Source organism: Anomaloglossus baeobatrachus, chromosome 1 (assembly GCF_048569485.1).
Source record: "Anomaloglossus baeobatrachus isolate aAnoBae1 chromosome 1, aAnoBae1.hap1, whole genome shotgun sequence".
In the NCBI taxonomy this organism is placed as follows: Eukaryota; Metazoa; Chordata; class Amphibia; order Anura; family Aromobatidae; genus Anomaloglossus; species Anomaloglossus baeobatrachus.
Window position 1 is genome coordinate 393,725,674 of NC_134353.1, and position 22,356 is coordinate 393,748,029.

The 22,356-nt window shown below is 44.7% G+C and overlaps 1 protein-coding gene across 1 annotated transcript in view; it reads left to right on the plus strand.

Annotated features, from left to right (window-relative positions):
* Positions 1-22,356, plus strand: part of UPF1 (UPF1 RNA helicase and ATPase) — a 184,872-nt gene that overhangs the window by 96,758 nt on the left and 65,758 nt on the right. The window contains exons 11-13 of the mRNA XM_075352561.1: positions 7,340-7,458; positions 20,451-20,615; positions 21,801-21,915. Of these exons, the coding sequence (XP_075208676.1) occupies positions 7,340-7,458; positions 20,451-20,615; positions 21,801-21,915 (399 nt within the window). The remainder of the gene's footprint in view (positions 1-7,339; positions 7,459-20,450; positions 20,616-21,800; positions 21,916-22,356) is intronic.

Below are 22,356 nucleotides of genomic sequence, written 5' to 3' on the forward strand. Positions count from 1 at the left end.
ATGGTGCCCCCATTCACCGACAGGAAACCCTGCATATCCCTAATAGGCCCTGCACAGCACATACAAACACCACTTATAAAATACAAAGACTCTATCCCAATCAGAGGGTGAGCCAAATAAACTTATCTGGGATGTTGTCCTAAGAAATTGGTCTCTGACCTTTTTTTAGTAATATTAACCCCTTCACGACCGGCCGATTTTTCGCTTTCCGTTTTTTTTCCCGCCATTCTTTTTCTGAGACGTAACTTTTTTTTTCAGTCAATATGGTCATGTGAGGGCTCATTTTTTGCGGAACGAGCTGTACTTTTAAATGAAACCTTCAGTTTTTCCATTTAGTGTACTAGAAAACGGCAAAAAAATTCCAAATGCAGAAAAATTGCAAAAAAAGTGCGATAGCACTATAGTTTTTGAGATATTTTATTCACTGTGTTCCCTATATGGTAAAACTGATGTGTGGGTGTGATGCCTCAGGTCAGTGCAAGTTCGTAGACACCAAACATGTATAGGTTTACTATTATATAAGGGGTTAAAAAATCGGAAGTTTGTCCGAAAAAAGTGGCGCACGTTTTACGCCATATTCCGTGACCCGTAGCGTTCTCATTTTTCGGGATCTATGGCTCAGTGACTGTTTATTTTTTGCGTCTCGAGCTGACGTTTTTAACGGTACCATTTTTGCGCAGATGCTATGTTTTGATCGCCTCTTATTGCATTTTGCGCAAAAGTTGTGGCGACAAAAAAACATCGTTTTGGCGTTTGGAATTTTTTTGCCGTATACTGATCAGATTAATTGATTTTATATTTTGATCGGGCGTTTCTGAACGCGGCGATACCAAATGTGTGTATTTTTTCTTTTTTTAACCCTTTAATTTTCAATGGGGCGAATGGGGGGTGATTTGAACTTAGGTTTTTTGTTTTTTTTTTTTAATTTTTTAAAACTTTTTTTTTTTTTCCTTTTTTTTATTTTACTAGTCCCCCTAGAGGGCTATTGCGATCAGCATTCCGATCGCTCTGCAGTATCTGCTGATCACAGCTACAAGGCTGTAAACAGCAGATACGCTCTTTCTCTTTTGCTGTGCCGCTGGCACAGCGAAAGTGAAAGCAAGTCAGTTGTAGTACAGGAGTCATCACATGACCCTGTGCTACCATGACAACTATCGGGAGTCACGTGATCGCGTCACGTGACTTCTGGTATCGGGCGGTAAGTAAATGTTTACCGCGATCGCGCTTATAATGGCGCTGTCACATATTGACAGCGCCATATAAGGGGTTAAACGGCACGAGCAGATAACGATTCTGCTCGGCTAGGCACACATCTCAGCTGTGAAAATCAGCTGAGATGTGTGCCGATCGCAGTATGATGCTGCCGGCAGAGCGCGGGCAGTAACATTATGCAATTAGTATGAATCAGCTCACTGTATAAAAGCTCAATCCCGATTCCGTCCTGGAGCACGGACAGGCACTGCCACAGCCCAATGAAATGCAATAAAGAGAGGATGTCCAGCTCTTCAGGCAAAGAATCACATCTTTATTTCATCATGCAGACACAGAGAATGACATGACCAGCACTACGAGTTTCAGGTGAAAGCACTCACCCTTAATCATGATTAAGGGTGAGTGTTTTCACCTGAAACGCTTAGTGCTGGTCATGTCATTCTCTGTGTCTGCATGTTGGTCATCCAGGACGTTCCTCATCGTTGGTGCTGAAGTGGCCCATTTTAAATTTGGCAACCCAGTTCTTAACTGTGGAATATGAAGGGCACTGATTCTCTCCCCCCCCCGCCCCCCTAATGAGCACTCTTGCCATAAGCAACAAAAACATTTTGAAAACCTATTGGACACAAGGCTTTCATGTGATGTAACATTCGTTACCATAGAAACAAAAAAAAGATCACAAAGCCAAAGACTTATCAGCAGCCCCTCGTATCTATCTGTACTATCTATTCCTTTTATATAATAAGCAAAGGAAGAAAAAATGAACGGCACTCACCGGTAATTGCTGTGAAGTGTTCAGATTTAATTCTTAGGTCTTAGGTCTTACCTGTTGAAGCCCCACCTACAGGGGCGAAACGGCCGTAGTCCTTTTGTGCTAACAATCCTCATTCCCTCCCTGTAACGCCGAAGCATGTATCCTATGACCATGAATTAAATCTGAACACTTCACAGCAATTACCGGTGAGTGCCGTTCCTTTTTTCTTCCTTTGCTTATTGTTCTATGCTCTGATGCTTTTGGAACAAGCACCCCGCAGCTGTATTCAGTATAGTCCGACCTGGAAGTCTCCTCTGGTCGCAGCAGAGATCAATAGCACCGTGTGTGCTTTTCACAACTAGCTGATTGTTTAATGTGGACAGTCCTCAGTGAAAGTAGTGCCCCGCAAATCCTTCTTACTACTACTGCATATTCCTTTTATATAGTATCTGTCTATGCCTTTATATAGTATCTAAGTGTGTCTCATGTATAGGGTGTAAAAATGCAGGGGCACAGTGACCAGGCCTGTGAGTGATGGGGGCCATCACTATTTCCTTTATTTCCTTGGATTCATGGTTGAACACCATTGAGGGGCAGTCACTGGCTCCCTGTTCTGCACTTGCCCTGTAGCTGTGGCCACTGATGGGCGTAATGACATCAGGGGGAGCCTGTGAAGTGATGCCAGTGTACCCTATATTTATATTTTACCCCCTGCATATGCCCTGCACCTGTCATATATAGTGTGTAATGTATATGTGTGGATTAGATTGGTGTTTTACGAGTTTGTAACGCTGAATATTGACCTGCCATGATCCTACTGGTGTGTAATATGTGCTCTGTTAGGATTTCAGTTGCCGATTTTGGGTGATCGTCATGTGACCTGTCATGCGATTTGCAACGTGTGGTCATCTGCCGAATGACGTCTCCCGTTTATCTCAACTGAAAATTATAACAATGAGAGAAGCAGGAGGAGATGTCATTTGGCAGATGACCACCCGGCTACAAATTGCATGTGAGCAATCAGATGATGACCACTAGAAACAGCAAGAGAAATCCTAACGTATATTACATAAACTGTCAGGTCAATATTCAGAACTATAAACATAAATTACACCAATATAATATACATATTGCACACCTTGGAGATTTGTCTGGTCATTGTGCAGAATTTTGAATTCAGGGAAGACACTGCACTGTCTAGAGCAGGGAGAAACCCCCTAGGACCGGCCTCTAGGGCTCCTCATCCTGTGATTGCATTAAATGTTTTATCTGAAACGCATCAGAGTAAAACATACACGACTGCAATAATGAAGCCGATGTCCTATTCCTTCCGTCTGGGGGTCGTGCAGGAGGAATCAGCTGTCAGATTCCTTATCTTGTGGCAAAATAACATTGGAGCCTCATACGTTGAGATGAGTGGATACGTGGAAGTTCGGGTTCGACGGATTATTATTTAATATTATAGCGCCATTTATTCCATGGCGCTATGTCTTCAGCCAGACTTTAAAATTCTGTTCTTGACCAAGCTTGACTTCATTGGAGGTCACTGATAGGGCAGTTCGGCTCTGTTCACATGCAGCCAGTCATAAACAGAGCAATTCTGAGGGATGGGTGGGGTTTCCCAGATTATTTATTTTGATACACACTACATCCTATCACGCTGTTGTTACCCCCAGTGCGAGCCGCTCAAATGCTGCAAGAGACTCGCACAGGGCTGAGTACAGAGTGTGCCAGAGCACAGCAATGTCCGACCGGGTGGTGTAGGATGACGTTCTGCTGAAGCTGGAGTGGTTGAGGTTCTGCAGCAGCTGAGGTGTGTATGAGGATCTGCAGATCACATAAATTGGCATGGATTTATTTTACATATTTTCCAATGAAATTATTTGCAGCATTGCCAACTAGTGAGCCCAGACTGGTTAATAAATGGATTACGTATATATGTCTGAGTTCTTCCATACACAGCGCCTCCTGTCCTCATGCTATGTATATGCCGTAATTCTTCCATACACAGCGCCCCCTGTCCTCATGCTATGTATATGCCTGAGTTCTTCCATACACAGCGCCTCCTGTCCTCATGCTATGTATATGCCGTAATTCTTCCATACACAGCGCCCCCTGTCCTCATGCTATGTATATGCCGTAATTCTTCCATACACAGCGCCCCCTGTCCTCATGCTATGTATATGCCGTAATTCTTCCATACACAGCGCCTCCTGTCCTCATGCTATGTATATGCCGTAATTCTTCCATACACAGCGCCCCCTGTCCTCATGCTATGTATATGCTGTAATTCTTCCATACACAACGCCCCCTGTCCTCATGCTATGTATATGCCGTAATTCTTCCATACACAGCGCCCCCTGTCCTCATGCTATGTATATGCCGTAATTCTTCCATACACAGCGCCCCCTGTCCTCATGCTATGTATATGCTGTAATTCTTCCATACACAGCGCCCCCCCCGTCCTCATGTTGTGTATATGCCGTAATTCTTCCATACACAGCGCCCCCCCTGTCCTCATGTTGTGTTATATGCTGTAGTTCTTCCATACACAGCGCCCCCTGTCCTCATGTTGTGTATATGCCGTAGTTCTTCCATACACAGCGCCTCCTGTCCTCATGCTATGTATATGCCGTAATTCTTCCATACACAGCGCCCCCTGTCCTCATGCTATGTATATGCCGTAATTCTTCCATACACAGCGCCTCCTGTCCTCATGTTGTGTATATGCTGTAGTTCTTCCATACACAACATCCCCTGTCCTCAGGGTGTGTGTGGTACTGCACCTCAGTGTGCTCAGGTCAGTGGAGCTGAGAGGCAGCGACACATATAACCCCAGGACACTTTATTATGCAGAAAGAGATTTTTATCTAATTTCTTACAATCCCCTTAACATCTGTATTTTGGCTTTTTTTGGTCCGGAGAACATGCAGCATCGGCTGCGGGCTCCATCGTGCATTGTCTGGTCTCATCCTGTACATTTATGCACAGGATTTGTATAGTAGATGCTGATCCCACCAATGGGGCCACGACCTGCGCCTCTCTTAACCCAGAGACGGCAGAAATCCCATCCGTGTGTACTGGAATTTATATAATCTCTCCATGAATTAGCGGCAGCGTCTCATTCTCCAAATAAATGTGCGCCCCATAGGTGACATTCCCTTTACCATCCATTATGTAATATCCAGGGATACTGCATAAATGATTGAGATAAGAAGACCCGTATAAGAATGAGGTCAGACAAGGTGAAATTTGTCGATTTGAGTTGCCGATTCTCTAGCACAAATTTGAAGGAGTGTATTGTACAAAACCTTTGAAGAAATCAATTTTCTTTACGATATATACCGTATTTTCCGGCGTATAAGACTACTTTTTAACCCCTGAAAATCTTCTTAAAAGTAGGTCGTCTTATACGCCGGGTGCCGTCTTATACGGCGGTGCACGGTGCCGTCATGGCTTTACTGCAGTTGTTTACACACAATAAAAGATATTCTCACCTGTCCTCCGTTCCTGCCGTGCCTGAGGCTGCTTCTTTCATTCCGCAGGCACACAGTCCCCTCCATGATAGCGTCCAGTGCACGGAGCGGCCACTGCAGGATGTAATCATGGCTTTACTGCAGTTGAATGCTTTACAGCGCCTCATAGCATTCAGCTTTTGTAAAGTGCTGACAGCAGCGGTGGCCCTGTATATTGGACGTGATCATTTATTATTTTATTAATAAATAAATATTTATTTGTAAACAACAGCATAATAGGGGACAAGGGGACTAGTAGAAGGACCTATAACTAAACAATGGGCTCATTACTGCAGGGGACATTACTAAACAAGGGGACACTACTCAGGTCGGCTTAGACTCTAGTATATATGATATATCCCAAACTCTCTATTTTAACTGGAAAAGTTGGGGGTTGTCTTATACGCTGGAAAATACGGTATATAAGAAAAATGGCCTCCTGTCTTCGTTTGTGTCCGGTGAAACTGGGTAAAAAAATCAGTAGAGTGGGGGCACCAAAGGGTACCACCAAGGCCGGCTCTGCTGCCCACACCATTTTGTACACCACTGTACTGCAGTTCAATTTGGTGGTGAATGTAACAGGATTCGACATCAGTTTATTTGTTACAAACCAGCACAAGCTAAAGAACAGTGTGTAGACTCTGTACAATCACTGACAGACCGTTAATGTGTAATAGCTGAATTAAGCTAATCACCAGGATTCAAGTAGTAGTGCCCATCCTCCAAGCAACCAGTAATTAAGGAGACTCAAGAGCAGGAGTAGACACGCAGGCCTCTTTTACAGAATAACATATGAGCCCTTTGCTATCCAATAGCTCATCAGAATGTACAATTCTACCTGCTTTCAAGATGGAAGTGGGATTCCACCTTGGGCCCCTATGTGGCTTCATAGGTTGCACCAATGGTATGTCCACCTCTAGTAAAAAGACTGCAGCGCTATGAAGTAGTCAAGAAACAACTTGAGAATACCCCTTTAATGGGTTTTTCTATCTCTGACCGTGCTAACTTTAAGGCGAGTTGGGATTCAGACTGCCGGATGCCCCCCAATCAAAGCTTTTTGACTTACATTAGTGATATGCCACCATACTTTGTAATGGGAACCCCACTGATCATCAGAAGTGGTGGGGTGCAGATGGTTTTTTATAATATAAAGATTCTTTTTAGTCTTGATGGTCAATACTAATATTTGACCGTTAATGTCTAATTATGCAGCCACAACCCAGAGTATCTGGCCAGCTGAAAAACTGCATGTCTTTAAGGCTGTGGATTGTATTGCCATTGTTTTAAGGCTCTGTGCCCACGTTGCGTATTTGCATGCTGTTACGCTGCTTATTGCACTACAGTGTAACTGCCTGCGTCCCCAAACAATCTATGAAGATTGTGCATAATAGAGTCACACGTTGCGTTTTAGAACGCAGCGATTTGCATGCTGCCAAATCACTGCGTTGTAAAAAGCAACATGTCACTTATTCCGTGCGCTTTGGATGCAGCCTCCGCTCTGTCAATGGGAGGGGCTGCATCCAGAGCGCATGAAATCTGCTTTCACTGCATTCATTACGGACTGTTTTCTGCAGCGATTTGAAGCGCACCTGTGCCGTTCAAATCGCTGCAGAAATTTCTGCAGGGACACAATGCAACGTGGGCACATAGCCTAAGCCTCCAACAGATACACCGTACAGATACACTGCATGAAATAGCACACTAAAATAGGAGTCAACGATCATCTCAGTGGCAAATCATAAAGATAAAACGTCTTAAGTTAAAAGCACCTATAACCCTTGGTTATATCTTGTAGGAATAGCATTTTAATGCACAGCTTTACCATGTTTTCTTTTTTTTTTTCCCCTGGATCTGCTAGGTTTATGCAGTGAAGACTGTTTTGCAAAGACCACTCAGTCTCATTCAGGGGCCTCCTGGTACTGGAAAAACTGTAACTTCTGCAACAATTGTGTATCATCTTGCCAGACAGGGAAATGGGTAAGTACTACTAGTTTACTCAATAGAAATTATGGTACTTAAATGCAGGTGGTGGTAAAAGAACATTAAACCTCTGATATAAAACTGCTGAATGGTAAAACGGGACATGTTCCCCAGCATACAAAAAAGTTCTGTAGAAATGAACAAATGCACTGTAAATGGATTTTGTAACCAAAAAAACCCTGTTTTTCTACAAGACCTTTTTGAATGATGTGGTCTACTGGGCTATTGGTTATCCTATTTATAAAGTACATTTTTATATGCCCTATTACTGAATTCTGAGGCTTAAAGATGCTACCAATGGATTGGATGGAAGTAACAAAATTGACCATACTTGCCTGCTGCCGTAAATTCAAGCAGTGATGGGGCCTGTTACACTTGCCTGCAGTCAGGTGATTAGAAGGGTGTATCATCAGATGATCTGATGACCTGCCAAGTGTGTTCTGCTGCCAGTCACAGGGTTCAGCAGTCCTGTGATAAAGGAATGTGACGTTATCCCTTCAGGTGCTGGCGCAGGCCATCAGAGCGGCATGTGTTGGATCCAAGAGGGTGACAATCAGTTTGTCAGATGTTGATCTGTTTGACCTCATCAATGCTCTTGTCTTTATATGGGCTTGACAACCCCTTTAATGGAAAGTGGTCACCTCTTTAGATTCCTCATCACTTGGTTGACGCATAGTCCTTACAAGTATCTCGTGCCGAAGGGTCATCCCTGTAATATGCTTCCATCATAATGATCTGAGTAGGTTTTATGTAGTGGTTTTATTCCTTGTGGTGGTGCAGCACTTACTGCTAGGTTTCAAACTGATAACCGCTGTTCACTGGGCTTCTTAACCAGGAGGACAGTTGGTGATCTGCTTGTCAAGGGACTTTTAACTTTATTCCTCATGGGAACCTTAGACTGTCATTGAGGTGGTGCATGCATGGCTTCAGTCACCACTCTGTGCATAGTGAGCGGCGGCTGTACACGGAGTGTCGGTCAGTGCCGGGGGCATGGTTACAGCCACCGCTTAATATGCTCAGCTGATTGACGCTTTGCCGTTGCCACCCCGATTACTGGCTGATTACAAGGCTGCTGGAAGGAGTTAAAGGGGTACGCCAGTGAGATAAAAAAAATAAATAAATTTTACTGTCCCTGCCCTTACACTATGAAAAAGCTGGCCACTGCAGTTCTAGTATCTTTAGATCACGCTTAAATCAATAAAATAGTAGCTGCTCCTCGTCCCTCTCATATGGGAAATTACGTCAGAAACCAGTGTAAGGCCCTGTGCGCACTTACCGGATTTTCTGCGGATTTGCTGCATGTTTCGCTGCAGAAAATGTTCATAACATCTCTGCAGTGATTCACCAGCAAAACCTATGGGAAAAAAAAAAATCCTGTGCGCACTAGGCGGAATTTGACAGCTGCATGTTTTGCTGCGGGATTCCCGCAGCAATAACAATTGCATGTCAATTCTTCTCCGCACTTGGCTGCGGGATTTCACTCCATTGACTGCCATGTAATCGTGAAATCCCGCAGGGAATAACGCAGGCAGCAAATTCTGTGCGGTTCACTGCGTTTTCCTGCGTTATTCCCTGCGGTATTTCGCGGTTTACCTCCGGTAATGTACATCGCTTGCCTGCAGTTTTGCAGGGAAGTGATGTCATTACAGGAAGAGGAAACTGAGCAGAGAGTAAACAAACACAGATCAGACATCAGATGCAGAACACAGACATAGACATATAAAATACACATAGAAAGCAAACGGAATTATAGAAAACAAAGCACGTGGGCTCCGCTGTATATTTACCGTCCAGCCGAGGTAAGCACACAGCGGCGGCCAGTTATTCTCAGGCTGGGAAGTGAGAGGGGCAGGGTTAATGTCCCCCCGCCTCCCTCCCGCAGCTAAGAATATTAGCCGCAGCTGCCTCGGGACTGTCGCATGCATTATGCGGCAGTATCGGAGTGTCCCCGCCTCTTCCTGCTGCCGTGTAGCAGTGGCAGTCAGGGTAATACAAGGAGTTAATTGTGGCAGATCACCGCCATTTAACTCCAGGCTTGATCATGGCAGCGTCTGAGACAGCTGACATGATCAACCCGTAAGTAAAGTGAAAAAACACACACCGAAAAATCCTTTATTTTAAATAAAACACAAACAAGCCTTGTTCACCCTTTTATTAACCCCTGCCGAAAGCTCCGACGTAATCCACAGCTCCAGCGTAATCCACAGGTCCTGCGCTGCTCACAACCAGCCGCGACTGACACAGACACAGCGCTGAATGGAGCCTCGCAGCGAGACAGCAGAGGTAATTACCGGTCATTTCCCACGACCGGTAATGTGAACTTACTGCCGACCGTGGGAAATGCAGCGATCTGTCCTCTATCTATCCGTCTATCTATTCTTCTATCTGTCTCTTTATCGATCTACTATCTAAGAAGGAAATGATTTTTTTTTTTCTTCAATGTGCTTTATTGCATTGAATGCAATAAAGCACATGTACCAACCCGCACGCGGCAATACCGCGAACAATACCGCGGCAAACTGCATGCGGTTTTCTGGTGCGGTTTGCCATGTTTTTTTTACCGCGGGTGTGGTAATCTTTTTCACTGCATGCGAAATTTTCTTGAGAAAATTCCATTTTCCAGTGCGCACATATCCTAAAGCTCCGAGCTGCAGCAGAGAGCGCGGGGCGTTTCCACTGGTTCTATGCCTTTCCTACCAGCCAGACCCCTGATAATTGCTTCTACCCTGTCTTAGAATAGGAGGCATGGTGGGGGGCATGGCCACCAACTCCATGCTCGTCCTACCTGCCAGCCCTGACCCTTGTTCTATCCAATCTTAGAACATGGGGTTTGGCAGGGGCATGGCTGCTGGCTCCTTGCTCTGAGGAGCAGCTACTATTTACAGTGGAACCTTGGTTTACGAGAACAATCCGTTCTGGGACTGTGCTTGTTAACCAAATTACTCGTTCAGCAAAGCAAGATTTTCCATAGGAAATCATTGCAATGCAGACAATTCGTTCCACAACTTGTTAAATGTCCCATCCTGGTGCTCTATTGTGCCATTCCACACATGCATAAACACAGATTATGCTCACCTTACCTTACGTTCCCTTGCCGGTCTCCTGGAACTTGCAGTTCACCCGTACACGCTGTGTATCGGGTAACCAAGGCAACCGATGTCAGACCTTCCGCACTCAGCGTGCTGACGTCAAAGGCAGGAGCCGCTTGCCTCTGATTGGCCAGCGCGCGCTGCCTTTGAGTAGCACCTGACAGGGGAAGTTCCTCCCTCGTCGCGATGGTTACCGGATAACACATCCTGCTGAGGGAGGACCTTCCCCTGTTAGACGCTACTCAAAGGCAGCACGCTGGCCAATCAGACGCAAGCGGCTCCTGCCTTTGACGTCAGCGCGCTGGGAGCTGAAGGTCCAGCATTGGTCGCCATGGTTACCCGATACATGAAAGTTCCAGGAAGCCGGCGAGGGAACGGAAGTGTGTGTGTGTGTGTGTGTGTGTGTGTGTGTGTGTGTGTGTGTGTGTGTGTGTGTGTGTGGCAAACGCAGGTTAGATCGCGGTGCATGTATGGAACCGGAAGTGTGTGCGGTGAGTATTTTGCTCGTACAGCAAGGCTTTCTCGTAAACAGCGTTACAAATTTACAAGCTTTGCTCGTTAGGCGAAATACTCGCTAACTTGGTTACTCGTTAAGCGAGGTTCCACTGTATTTACAAGTGATCTAAATATGCTAGAACTGCACTGGCCAGCTCGGCCTCAAAGTGTATGAGGGCAGATCAGTGCAAAACTTTTTTTTTAGCTCCTTGGAGTACCCCTTTACAGTTAACGTCCTCCCGACAGCGCGTTTTTTTTTCTGGGTGCCGGACAGCTTCAGAACGCTATATTATTATTTAACTGCCTTTTAACTTTATCTCGAGCCATGGGGACTTGATTGATGAAGGCTCTGTAGGAAGATAGTGTACAAACCTAGATAGGTCCACCAGGGTCATCTCCGCCATTATCTTGATATTATCAAGCGATAGAATTTTGCTGTTCTTAAGGTCCAGTCACACTAAGCAACTTACCAGCGATCCCAACAACGATCCAACCTGATGGGGATCGCTGGTAAGTTGCTAGGAGGTTGCTGGTGAGATGTCACACTGCGACGCTCCAGCGATCCCACCAGCAACCTGACCTGGCAGGGATCGCTGGAGCGTCGCTACACGAGTTGCTGGTGAGCTCACCAGCAACCAGTGACCAGCCCCCAGCGCCACGTGGAAGATGCTGCGCTTGGTAACTAAGGTAAATATCGGGTAACCAACCCGATATTTACCTTGGTTACCAGTGCACAGAGCTACACGTGCAGAGAACAGGGAGCAGCGCACACTGAGCGCTGGCTCCCTGCTCTCCTAGCTACAGCACACATCGGGTTAATTACCCGATGTGTGCTGCAGCTAAATGTGCACAGAGCAGGGAGCAGCGCACAATGCTTAGCGCTGGCTCCCTGCTCTCCTAGCTACAGCACACATCGGGTTAATTAACCCGATGTGTCCTGCAGCTACATGTGCACAGAGCAGGAGCCGGCACTGACAGTGAGAGCGGCAGAGGCTGGTAACAAAGGAAAATATCGGGTAACCAAGGACAGGGCTTCTTGGTTACCCGATGTTTACCGTGGTTACCAGCCTCCGCAGAAGCCGGCTCCTGCTGCCTGCACATTTAGTTGTTGCTGTCTCGCTGTCACACACAGCGATCTGTGCTTCACAGCAGGACAGCAACAACTAAAAAATGGCCCAGGACATTCAGCAACAACCAACGACCTCACAGCAGGGGCCAGGTTGTTGCTGGATGTCACACACAGCAACATCGCTAGCAACGTCACAAAAGTTGTTCGTTAGCAGCGATGTTGCTAGCGATGTTGCTTAGTGTGACGGGGCCTTTACTCTTCACCTTGTACATTTTGTTCTTCCAACCATGATGTCCTTTTCCAGTAATTGCTTATGTGTCCAAAGTAGGCAAGGACCAATCTAGGGATAAGGCTATGTTCACACAGGGATTTCTTGGTAAGGTGTTTTTTTTTTTTTTTTTTTTTTTTTTTCCTGACCAAAACTTGATCTTGTGGCAGGAAATCTCCTTTGAGTCATCTGCGTTTTCCATGTGTTTTTTTTTTTTGTTTTTTTTTTTTTTTAGTGGCGTTTTTCTGCAGATTTGGTGTGGATTTGCTGCTTTTTTTTTTTCTACAAAATGGGTTGTATCAATGAAAAAATGCAGCAAAGAATTGACATGCACATTCTGTAAAAATCTGACCAAAACCGCAGGTGTTTGATAAGTCAGAAAAAAACCTGATTTGTGTGTGCATGAGATTTCAGAAATCTCAGACTTTGCTGGGACTATAAAAAGCAGCTTTTTTACTAGAATGGATTTGCATAAAACAAAGGCAAATTTGCAGCTACAAAAATGCAGCAAAACTTACCAAAAAAAGCCCTGTGAACATAGCCTAAGGCTGCATGCGCACACTGTAGCTTTTTTGCACACTAACTGCAACCAAACCTGCACCTTGTAAAAAAAAAAGCTTGTAATGGTGTGTTTTTGGCGCATTTTTGTTATTGTGTTTTTTAAAGGAGAAATAAAATGATAGGATGATGGATAGATAGCTAGATAAGACAATATAGATTAGATAACAGAATACATAGAAATAACAGATTAGCTTGATAGAGGGATTGCCAGCTTGGCTAGCTGTCTTTTTTTTTGTTTTTTTTTGTTTTTTTTTTGGGGGGTGGGGGTCCCCCCCTTTTTCATATCCATCACAGGAACAGCAGCTGCAGACTGCAACCCTCAGCCGTCTGCTGTACCTTGGCTGGTTATGAAAAAGAAAGTAATAATTTGATTTATTTAAAAAGAAAAAAAAAACGTTGGGGTCCCCCCCATTTTTCTAATACCAGCCAAGGTACAGCAGACAACTGTGGGCTGATATTATTAGGGTGGGAAGGGCCATCATTATTTTGCCCTTTCCAGCTTAGCAATAGCAGCCCACAGCTGCCCCAGAAGTGGTGCATCCATAAGATTTGCCAATTCTGGCTCTGGACCCAGGCCTTCTTGATTGCCCTGGTGTGGTGGCAATTGGGGTAATAAGGGGTTAATGGCAGCCCATAGCTGCCACTAAGCCCTAGGTTAGTAAAGTCAGGCATCTGAGACATCCCACATCACTAATCTGTAAGTGAAAGTAAACCACAAAGCCAAAACATCCTTTATTTGAAATAAAATAAAAAGCCCCCCCTCTTTAACCACTTTATTAATTCCCAAACACCCTTCCAGGTATGAAGTAATCCACACGAGGTCCCACGGCATTGCAGCTCTGCTAGATCCCTATCCTGTCACAGAGAGCAGCCGTACAGCATGGCTGCCAGCTATGCGTGCAAACAGCCGCAGTGATCAGAATGAACTGAGGTGAAGCACTGACGTCACAGCTACAGGTCCCGCAGTATGGCGTGGGTCACAGCAGTGACATCACGGGTTCACTGCTGTGAGGTTCAGGCCGCTGCTGAAGTGTACTGTACTGAACGATGTACACACGCCCACTGGTGGCTGTGATTGGTTGCAGTCAGACAGCTGTCCCTCAGTATAGAGGCACGTCTGACTGCAACCAATAAAAGACAGGGGGAGGAGTGAATATGTATGAGGCGTATGAGCGGGTCCGGAAGAAGATGAGGCCATGGGAGCAGTGTGACAGCCGATGATCGGTGAGTATGAAGCGCTTGGAGAGAGCGAGAGAGACAGTCATGCCAAAATCACTCCAGCATTGATTGTCTTTCTGGAACTAAGTTGGTGAGCTGCGTTTTTGTTGACAAAACCAAGGGTAAAACGTATGAAAAACGCAAACCATTTGTAACCATGAGTTTTTCCATGCGTTTTTCATGTCATTATTTATTTCAATGGGTGACAAATATTGACAAAAAGGTAAGAATGAACATGCTGCTTCTTTTTTGTCAAAAAAAGTGCTGGCAAGATGTGCGCAGCAAATCTGACTTCTCATAAAATTTTGCTTGGAAGTCAAATGTCAAAGTTCTGACAACAAAACTGTACAAAAAAACATTGTTCGCATTTAGGCTTAGGTGTCCTCGCTTCCCTTTCCCTGGCGCCAGGGCCCCTGTTTTATTGTGATCCCTCCTGTGTTGCATCGGTCACCAGGGGTCTTTCCCTCCCACCATAAAACACTTTCCAGGTGTTCCCGCTATGTTGCACAATTTCCTGGGAGAACACTGGTACGTGGCATGACACCTGTAGGCACATCCGGACATTATAGCCAGCCCCCCTTCCCCCCCTGAGAAAATTCAGGATTTCATTATGAATCCAGTTGTGCCTCCCACACAACAAATGCAGAGTTAATCTCTGGAAGTGACAGAATTGTAGTCTCAAGTTGTGCAGTCGCTACAGCAGATTGCGGGTCTGCTGGTCTCTGCTCGAGGCCGGACTGAACCAGAACCCAACATAGCCCTCCTGGACAGGTCTTCTGGGGGAGGGATAAATTTGTGGTCTTTAAAGAAGCTTGCAAACTGTATTTCAAGCTTTGCCCTGGCTCCTCGGGGAGTGAAGAACAGCGGGTGGCTTTCTCTCAGCTGACCAATTTGCAGTCCTTTCGATCAGTGGATGAGTTTTTTTGGGTTTTTTTTTTTTTTTTTTTTTTTTTTTTTTTTTTGTGGCCCTGAGCCTTATTTATGATAACCCAGACCATGTCCCCCTCGGAGTCCAAGCTACAGTACGTAAGCTTCGGCAGGGGGTCGGACAGCAGATTAATTCTGTTCAGAGACCCGCACATTGGCCACTGACACCAGATGGAATGACCCTACTCTCAGAAGCCATTTTTGTCAGGGACTGTCTGAAAGGTTTAGGAATGCCCTGGCTATGTACAAAGCATTGGAGCCTTTAGAGGCTGCTATGGCTTTAGACTATGTGCGCACGTTGCGTATTTACATGCAGTTACGCTGCAATCTGCACCGCAGCGTAACTGCATGCGTCCTGCGTCCCCAGCATAATCTATGAAGATTATGCAGGAGCCGTGCGCACGTGGCGTATTAGAGCGCAGCGCTTCGGCTGCTGCCCGAACGCGCGTTCTAAGAAGTGACATGTCACTTCTTTTGTGCGTATTGGTTGTAATGTCGGTCTCTGTCTGTCTGTCGGTCTCTGTGTCTCCCTGTTGGTCGGTCTCTCTCTCTCTGTCAGTCTATCCCTCTCTCATACTCACCGATCAGCTGCACGGCACGTTATGGGGAGCCCCCCAGCCTAAAAATATCAGCCAGCAGCCGCCCGGAATTGCCGCATGGATTAGATGCGACAGTCTCAGGACTGTACCCGGCTCATCCAGAACTGCCCTGGTGCAGTGGCAATCTGGGTAATAAGGAATTAATGTCAGCAGCCCATAGCTGCCACTAAGTCCTAGTTAATCGTTGCAGGCGTCTGAGACACCCCCAATGATTAACCTGGTGAAAGTAAATAAACACACCCGAAAAATCCTTTATTTGAAATAAGACAAAAACCACCCTCTTTCACCACTTTATTAAAATCCCTAAACACACCTCCAGGTCCGGCGTAATCCACGAGGTCCCGCGACACATCCAGCTCTGCTACACAAAGCTGACCAGAGCGGCAGTACAACACCGCCGCTCCTGTGAGCTCCATGCAGAAACTGAAGTGAATCGCGCTGTTAGCGGGGACGTCACTGAGGTAATGCCGGTGTGTGTGCGGTGATGATGAGGGCTGTAGTGTCTGGTTGTGTGCGAGGATGTCGGCGGTAATGTCGGGATGTGTGCGGGGATGTGGGCGTTGGGTTGTGTGCGGGGACGTCGGGTTGTGTGCAGGGACGTCTCTCAGGTTACCTGCGGCCACATGTCTCGGGTGGAGGACTCGAGTTGGCCACGGGTAACCTGAGTAACGGCACCGGTGATCGCGTGGCTCACTGCAGTCACTCAGATTTGCGGTCACAGGTGAGTCATTCACCTGTGACCGCAAATCAAGTCGCAGCACACTGACAGCCGCGCGATCACAATGAAGTCGGGTGAAGTTCACCCAAGTTCATTCTGATCGCGCAGCTGTCTCTCGCAGCCAGCTGTGCTTTTTGACAGTGCGGTCCCACTCGGCTCTGCTACAAATCTATGGGGATGCAGCAGAGCCGAGTGGGACGGCACTGTCAAAAATGTGCGCTCTGGATGCTTTTCCTATGGCAGAGCACGCATCCAGAACGCATGAATTCTGCAGGAGTGTGCGCACGTTGCGTTCTGCGACTGCGTCTCAGAACGCAGCTTTTTGGCTGCGTTCTGAGACGCACATGCAGTGATTATTTTACGCTGCGTAATAGAACGCAACGTGCGCACATAGCCTTAGCCATCTGGATTGATAGGTGCCTAAGGGACTTGTGTTGACCTCTCTCTTCAGTAGATCTTCCTGGCGTTGAAAGTGCTCTGTGGTTCCGGATGAATCCATGCATTTACGGCGAGTCTCCCACTCAGTGTGGGTCAATTGCAGTTTATGTAAACTGAAAAATAATTTATCGGAAAAACCAGCTACCTCATGCTATATGAAGTAAAGGCAGTGCCATACAGGCACTAAGAGGCTGAATCCAGGCATTCCTGTTGTAGAAAGATCGGATTCTTGGTTGCAGAAATCTTTGTAATCAGAGGTGCAGAAATGCACTGCACTTTGATTAACTCATGCAACGTGGCGGGACTTTGTGGGTTGGGTTCTCGCTGTATATCCATCCTCCCGTGTTTTGTATTGCATGCCCCCTTTTCTTTTAATATTGCGCCAAGCCGCCATTGCTGCTGTTGTCGTGCAATGCAAGATGCAGGAGGAGGAATATACAGAGAGCCTGACCCACAAAGGCCCGCCCCAGTGCACATGCCAATCAAAGTGCAGTACATCTCTGATTAAAGATATTTCACCAACCTAGCATCCGACCTTTCAGGAATGCCTGGATTCAGCATCTTGGTGCCAGTATGGCACTGCCTTTACTTCATATTGCTAAATCCTGCTGGTTGGTTCCCTTTTAATAGCGGTTTTTACCTGACACATTTTTTAAGCCATTTTATAAATTTGCAATGTCAAATTTTATTACAAATTAGAAGGGAAAAAAAACCTAGAAACTGCATATAAAACTTTTATGTTCTGGAGACAGAATTATCTGACAGTGTTTGTTTGAATGGGGCTTTTGTTTTATATGTTTTATTACTATTTTAAATACATAAGGCTTACTGTGTCCTTTCCCAGAGTTAGAGAACTAACTTCTAATTTAATAGCAACCAGAACTCCTTGGTCTGCAGAAGCAAATCTAATAGGTGTGTGAGTTATTACGGGGGTTTACCGAGATCATGGCAAAATCTTTAAATCTCCAAAATAACTGGAATATTTAGAAGTAGCTCAGCTTTGATCAATTACATAGTCAAAAAATTATATTTTACAGGTAAACATAGCCCTTGTTTTTTTTTATTTTTATTTTACATCTTGATAATAGACATTACTTTGCATTCACAAACTAGATTTTTCCATTAGCCTTTTCCTTCTGAGTGCTTTAACACTAGAAGTCCCAGAGAGGCGTCATTTAACATTTCTACCATTGAAGCCCTATGAAGCTCGAAATTCCTGGGACTTCTAGTGTTAACCCCTTCAGCCCCCGGGCACTTTCCATTTTTGTTTTTTGCTCCCCTTCAGAGAGCCGTAACTTTTTTTATTTTTCTGTCAATCTTGCCATATGAAGGCTTGTCTTTTGCGGGACGAGTTGTACTTTTAAATGAAACCATAAGTTTTACCATATAGTGTACTGGAAAACGGCAAAAAAATTCCAAGTGCGAAAAAACTGCAAAAAAAGTGTGATCGTACAATAGTTTTTGGGAAATTTTATTCAGTGTTTTCACTATATGGTACAACTGATGTATCTATGTGATGCCTCAGGTCGGTGCGAGTTTGTAGACACCAAACATGAATAGGTATACTTGTATTTAAGGAGTTAAAAAATTTTCACAAGCTTGTCCAAAAAAGGGGCGCACGTTTTGCGCCATTTTCTAAAACCCGTAGCGTTCTCATTTTTCAGGATCTATGGCTCAGTGACGGCTTATTTTTTGCGTCTCGATCTGACGTTTTTAACGGTACCATTTTTGCGCAAATGCTACATTTTGATTGCCTGTTATTGCGTTTTGTGTTTTCGTTTGGAATTTTTTTGCCGTTACACTGTTTATTGATCAGATTAATTGATTTTATATTTTAAGAGATCGGGCATTTCTGAACGCGGTGATACCAAATGTTTATTTTATTTTAACCCTTTAATTTTCAATGGGCCGAATGGGTGTGATTTTATCTTTTTTTACGAGGTCCCCTAGGGGATTATAACAATTGGCAGTCTGATCGCTCTTGCATTTCTCCAGATCACAGATACGATCTGGAGAAAAGCTGCTTTACTCTCAAACTGCAGTCTGCCAGCAGTGAGCTAAAGTGACTCATGATAGCTACAGGAGTCCTCACATGACCCTGTGCTACCATGGCAACCACTGGAAGTTGTGATCACGTCACGTGGCTTCTGAAGGAGCTGGGTAAGTTATGCTTATGGCAGCGCGCTGTTGGGCTATGTGTGCACGCTGTGTTTTTTTTTTGACACTGCGTTTTTGGTTGCTAAAAACGCACTGGTAAAAATGCATGTGTTCTTACTGCGTTTTGGTGCGCGTTTTGCTGCGTGTTTGATCTGTGTTTTTCTGCGTTTTTCCAATGCATTGCATGGGGGAAAAATTGCAGGGAAGAATTGACATGTCTATTTTTTTTTTTTATTTTTTTTCCAAGCTCAAAAACGCAGCTTAAAAAAAAAAGTTGTGTGCGAACAGCAAACATGAAAAGTCATAGACTTTGCTGGGGAAGCAAAGTCATGCAGTTTTGAGCCGAAAAACGCCGCGAAAAATGCACTGTGCGCACATAGCCTTACATATCGCTGTCAGATTTTGGCAGCAAGATGTAAGGGGTTAATATCCTAGGAAATAAGGGGAACCTTTCCCCTATTGGGATCAACCACCAGCAACAATAGACCATATCAAGAAAGAAAGAAAAAGAATTGCTGTATATAGGGATCAACCAATAAGATGATTTTGTTCAAATCATCAAAAATGTATTTTATTGGCACAAATTTTATACATACAAAAATATCCACACAGAACATTTGGTTTAACTATTGAACTGGGTGTATTGATTTCCTCATTATAAGGTTATCTTCATCCCCTTCTTTTGCTAGTATTTTGTACTTATTATATTGTATTTATTGATGGTGGTGCCAGATGGGGTACGATTCTCTAGAGTACTATATGGCATAGGGTTTGCAGTGACAATTTGCACACAGGTCCTGTTTTTATGCCTGTGAATATTAGATTTGTACATCTAGTGGAATTTCATTCAGGATCATGGTGCTGTGTTCCTAACATGGAACTATGTATTGGGGTGTTCGTTGACTGTTTTTAGATGTTTTTATTTGCTATTTTTCACTGTTCTGTGTGGATATTTTTGTATGTATAAAATTTGTGCCAATAAAATACATTTTTGATGATTTGAACAAAATCTTATTGGTTGATCCCTATATACAGCAATTCTTTTTCTTTTTTTCTTTATGTAAGGGGTTAATAGGCGCAGGTGGAACGCAATTCCACTCGTGCCTGGCAGGCGCACACCACCTGTTGAACTCAGCTGATATGTGCACGGATCGCCGCGGACTGCCTACGGCAGGCGGCGGGGATTAACTTCACACGATCCATGACGTACCCAGTACGTCATGTGTCGTTAAAAGGTTAAAAAGGTACTTATTCTAAAGTTCCTTTTCTGTTAGTGTTTGTCTTTATTTGCCATTGTGGATATAGTTTGTAATCAAGACGTTTGCAGCCAATCCATTATTTGTATCTTGGAAACCTTAACATTTTTGTGCTTGTGTACACCAAATGTTTGTGTAGGTTTAGAAATCTAGTAAACAAATGAGCTTAGCTTTTTCCCTCTTTGCCTACATAGCCCGGTGCTTGTGTGCGCTCCAAGCAATATTGCTGTTGATCAACTCACTGAGAAAATACACCAAACGGGACTTAAAGTTGTTCGTCTGTGTGCAAAGAGCCGTGAAGCTATTGACTCGCCAGTTTCTTTCTTGGCACTGCACAATCAGATACGCAACATGGAAAGGTAGGACATATTTTTTTCTAAGCTGCATCACTTTATTCTTTGTAATTTTATATTGTGTACATGTGTGTGTATATATATTTTTTAATTTGCAGTTCACAATTGAAATCTATTAAATAGGAGCTCCAGACTCTGCACCCTAGGATGCTTTAAATACTTAGAGGTGATTCACCCATATTTATTATTGGCCACATCAATATGTTGAGAAGCAAGGTTTCTCTCAAATACCTTGTGTTGCCAATAGTGCCTGTGAGTGGCGCTATTGCAGTCCGCTCTTCCCCTTTGCATGACCCCCAGGCTCCATGGCCTCTGATGTCAGGTCAACTTCCTGCTCACCTGACATCACCGCAGCTGGCCCCAGTCTCTGTGAGTGACTAGGCTGTGGGTGGAGTTTCACTGCTCATCACAGCCCAGCATCTCCCTCCTTCACTGCAGAGCATGCAAGTAGGAGAGATGCTGGGCTGTGGTGAACTGTGAAACTGCGCTCACAGCCTAAGTCACTCATGGAGACTGAGGCCGGCCGCGATGTCAGGTCAACAGGAAGTTGAGGTGACCTCACCGGACACACCGCCCACAGCCCAGTCACTGATGAAGAATGTGGCCCCCCTCAGTTGATGTGACATCAGCGCACATCAGAGATCACTGAGCCCAGGGGTCATGTGATGGGGAAGAGCGGACTGCAATAGCATCGCTCACAGGCACTATTGGCAACATAAGGTATATGAGAGAAAACGTGTTTCTCAACATATCGATGTAGCTAGTAATGAAAACGGGTGAACCACTTCTTTCAGCTTATTGTTAGTGCCAGCTTGTTTAGGGTGTTATGTGGCTAAGGCATTTACAACCCTTTTTGCTGTTGTAACCGTTTTTTTTAGTTACTGGTAAGGAAATCTTCATCTAAAGTCTTGGTTGTATCTAAAACAATGCATGTTAAATGAATGGCAGGCTGTGCATGATGTCTGACCAATTGGACGTTTTCCGCTAAAGCCAAGAATGAGAACGTTGGGTGCAAAGCCCGAGTGCAGACTAGTTTTTACATCAGGTCATTTAATCTGGACTATAAGGAATAACGTTTGGAACACCATTCTAAGTCTGAACTGGGTGCAAAAACCTAAAAATGATAATAATGATTTAATCTGGACTAACTTCTCTTTTTCCCCCCTTATTTTTCTTTTTTCCTTTTAATAGCATGCCAGAACTTCAGAAATTGCAGCAGTTGAAAGATGAGACAGGAGAACTGTCATCAGCTGATGAGAAACGATACCGAGCTCTTAAAAGAACAGCAGAGAGAGAATTGCTTATGGTAATGCTGAATCAGCATGGTGTTTAAGGGGTGCACTGAATGGTGACCTTGGTTGTGATAAGGGAAGGAAGGGCGCACCTACTGTCAGGTGCAGAAATATTTGGACACTGACTGAATCTTCATCATTTGGGATCTTCATGCTGCTATTTTTTATTTTTTAAATGAAACAGCTGTAATTGAAGTGTAGACTTTTTGGTTTAATTAAGTGTTAAACAAAAACATCCTGTAAAGCGTATATGAAACATAACCATTTTTAATATGTAAAGAATCCTTTGCAGACAATGCCTGAAGTCTAGAGCCATGGACAATACACTGGGTTTCCTCCTCCTACAATGCTTTACCAGGCCCTTACTGCAGCTGACTTCAGCTGTTGCTTGTTGGTAGCTCTCTGCCTTAGAGGGATATTCCCATCTTCATGAACCTATCCCAGTATGTAGTAGG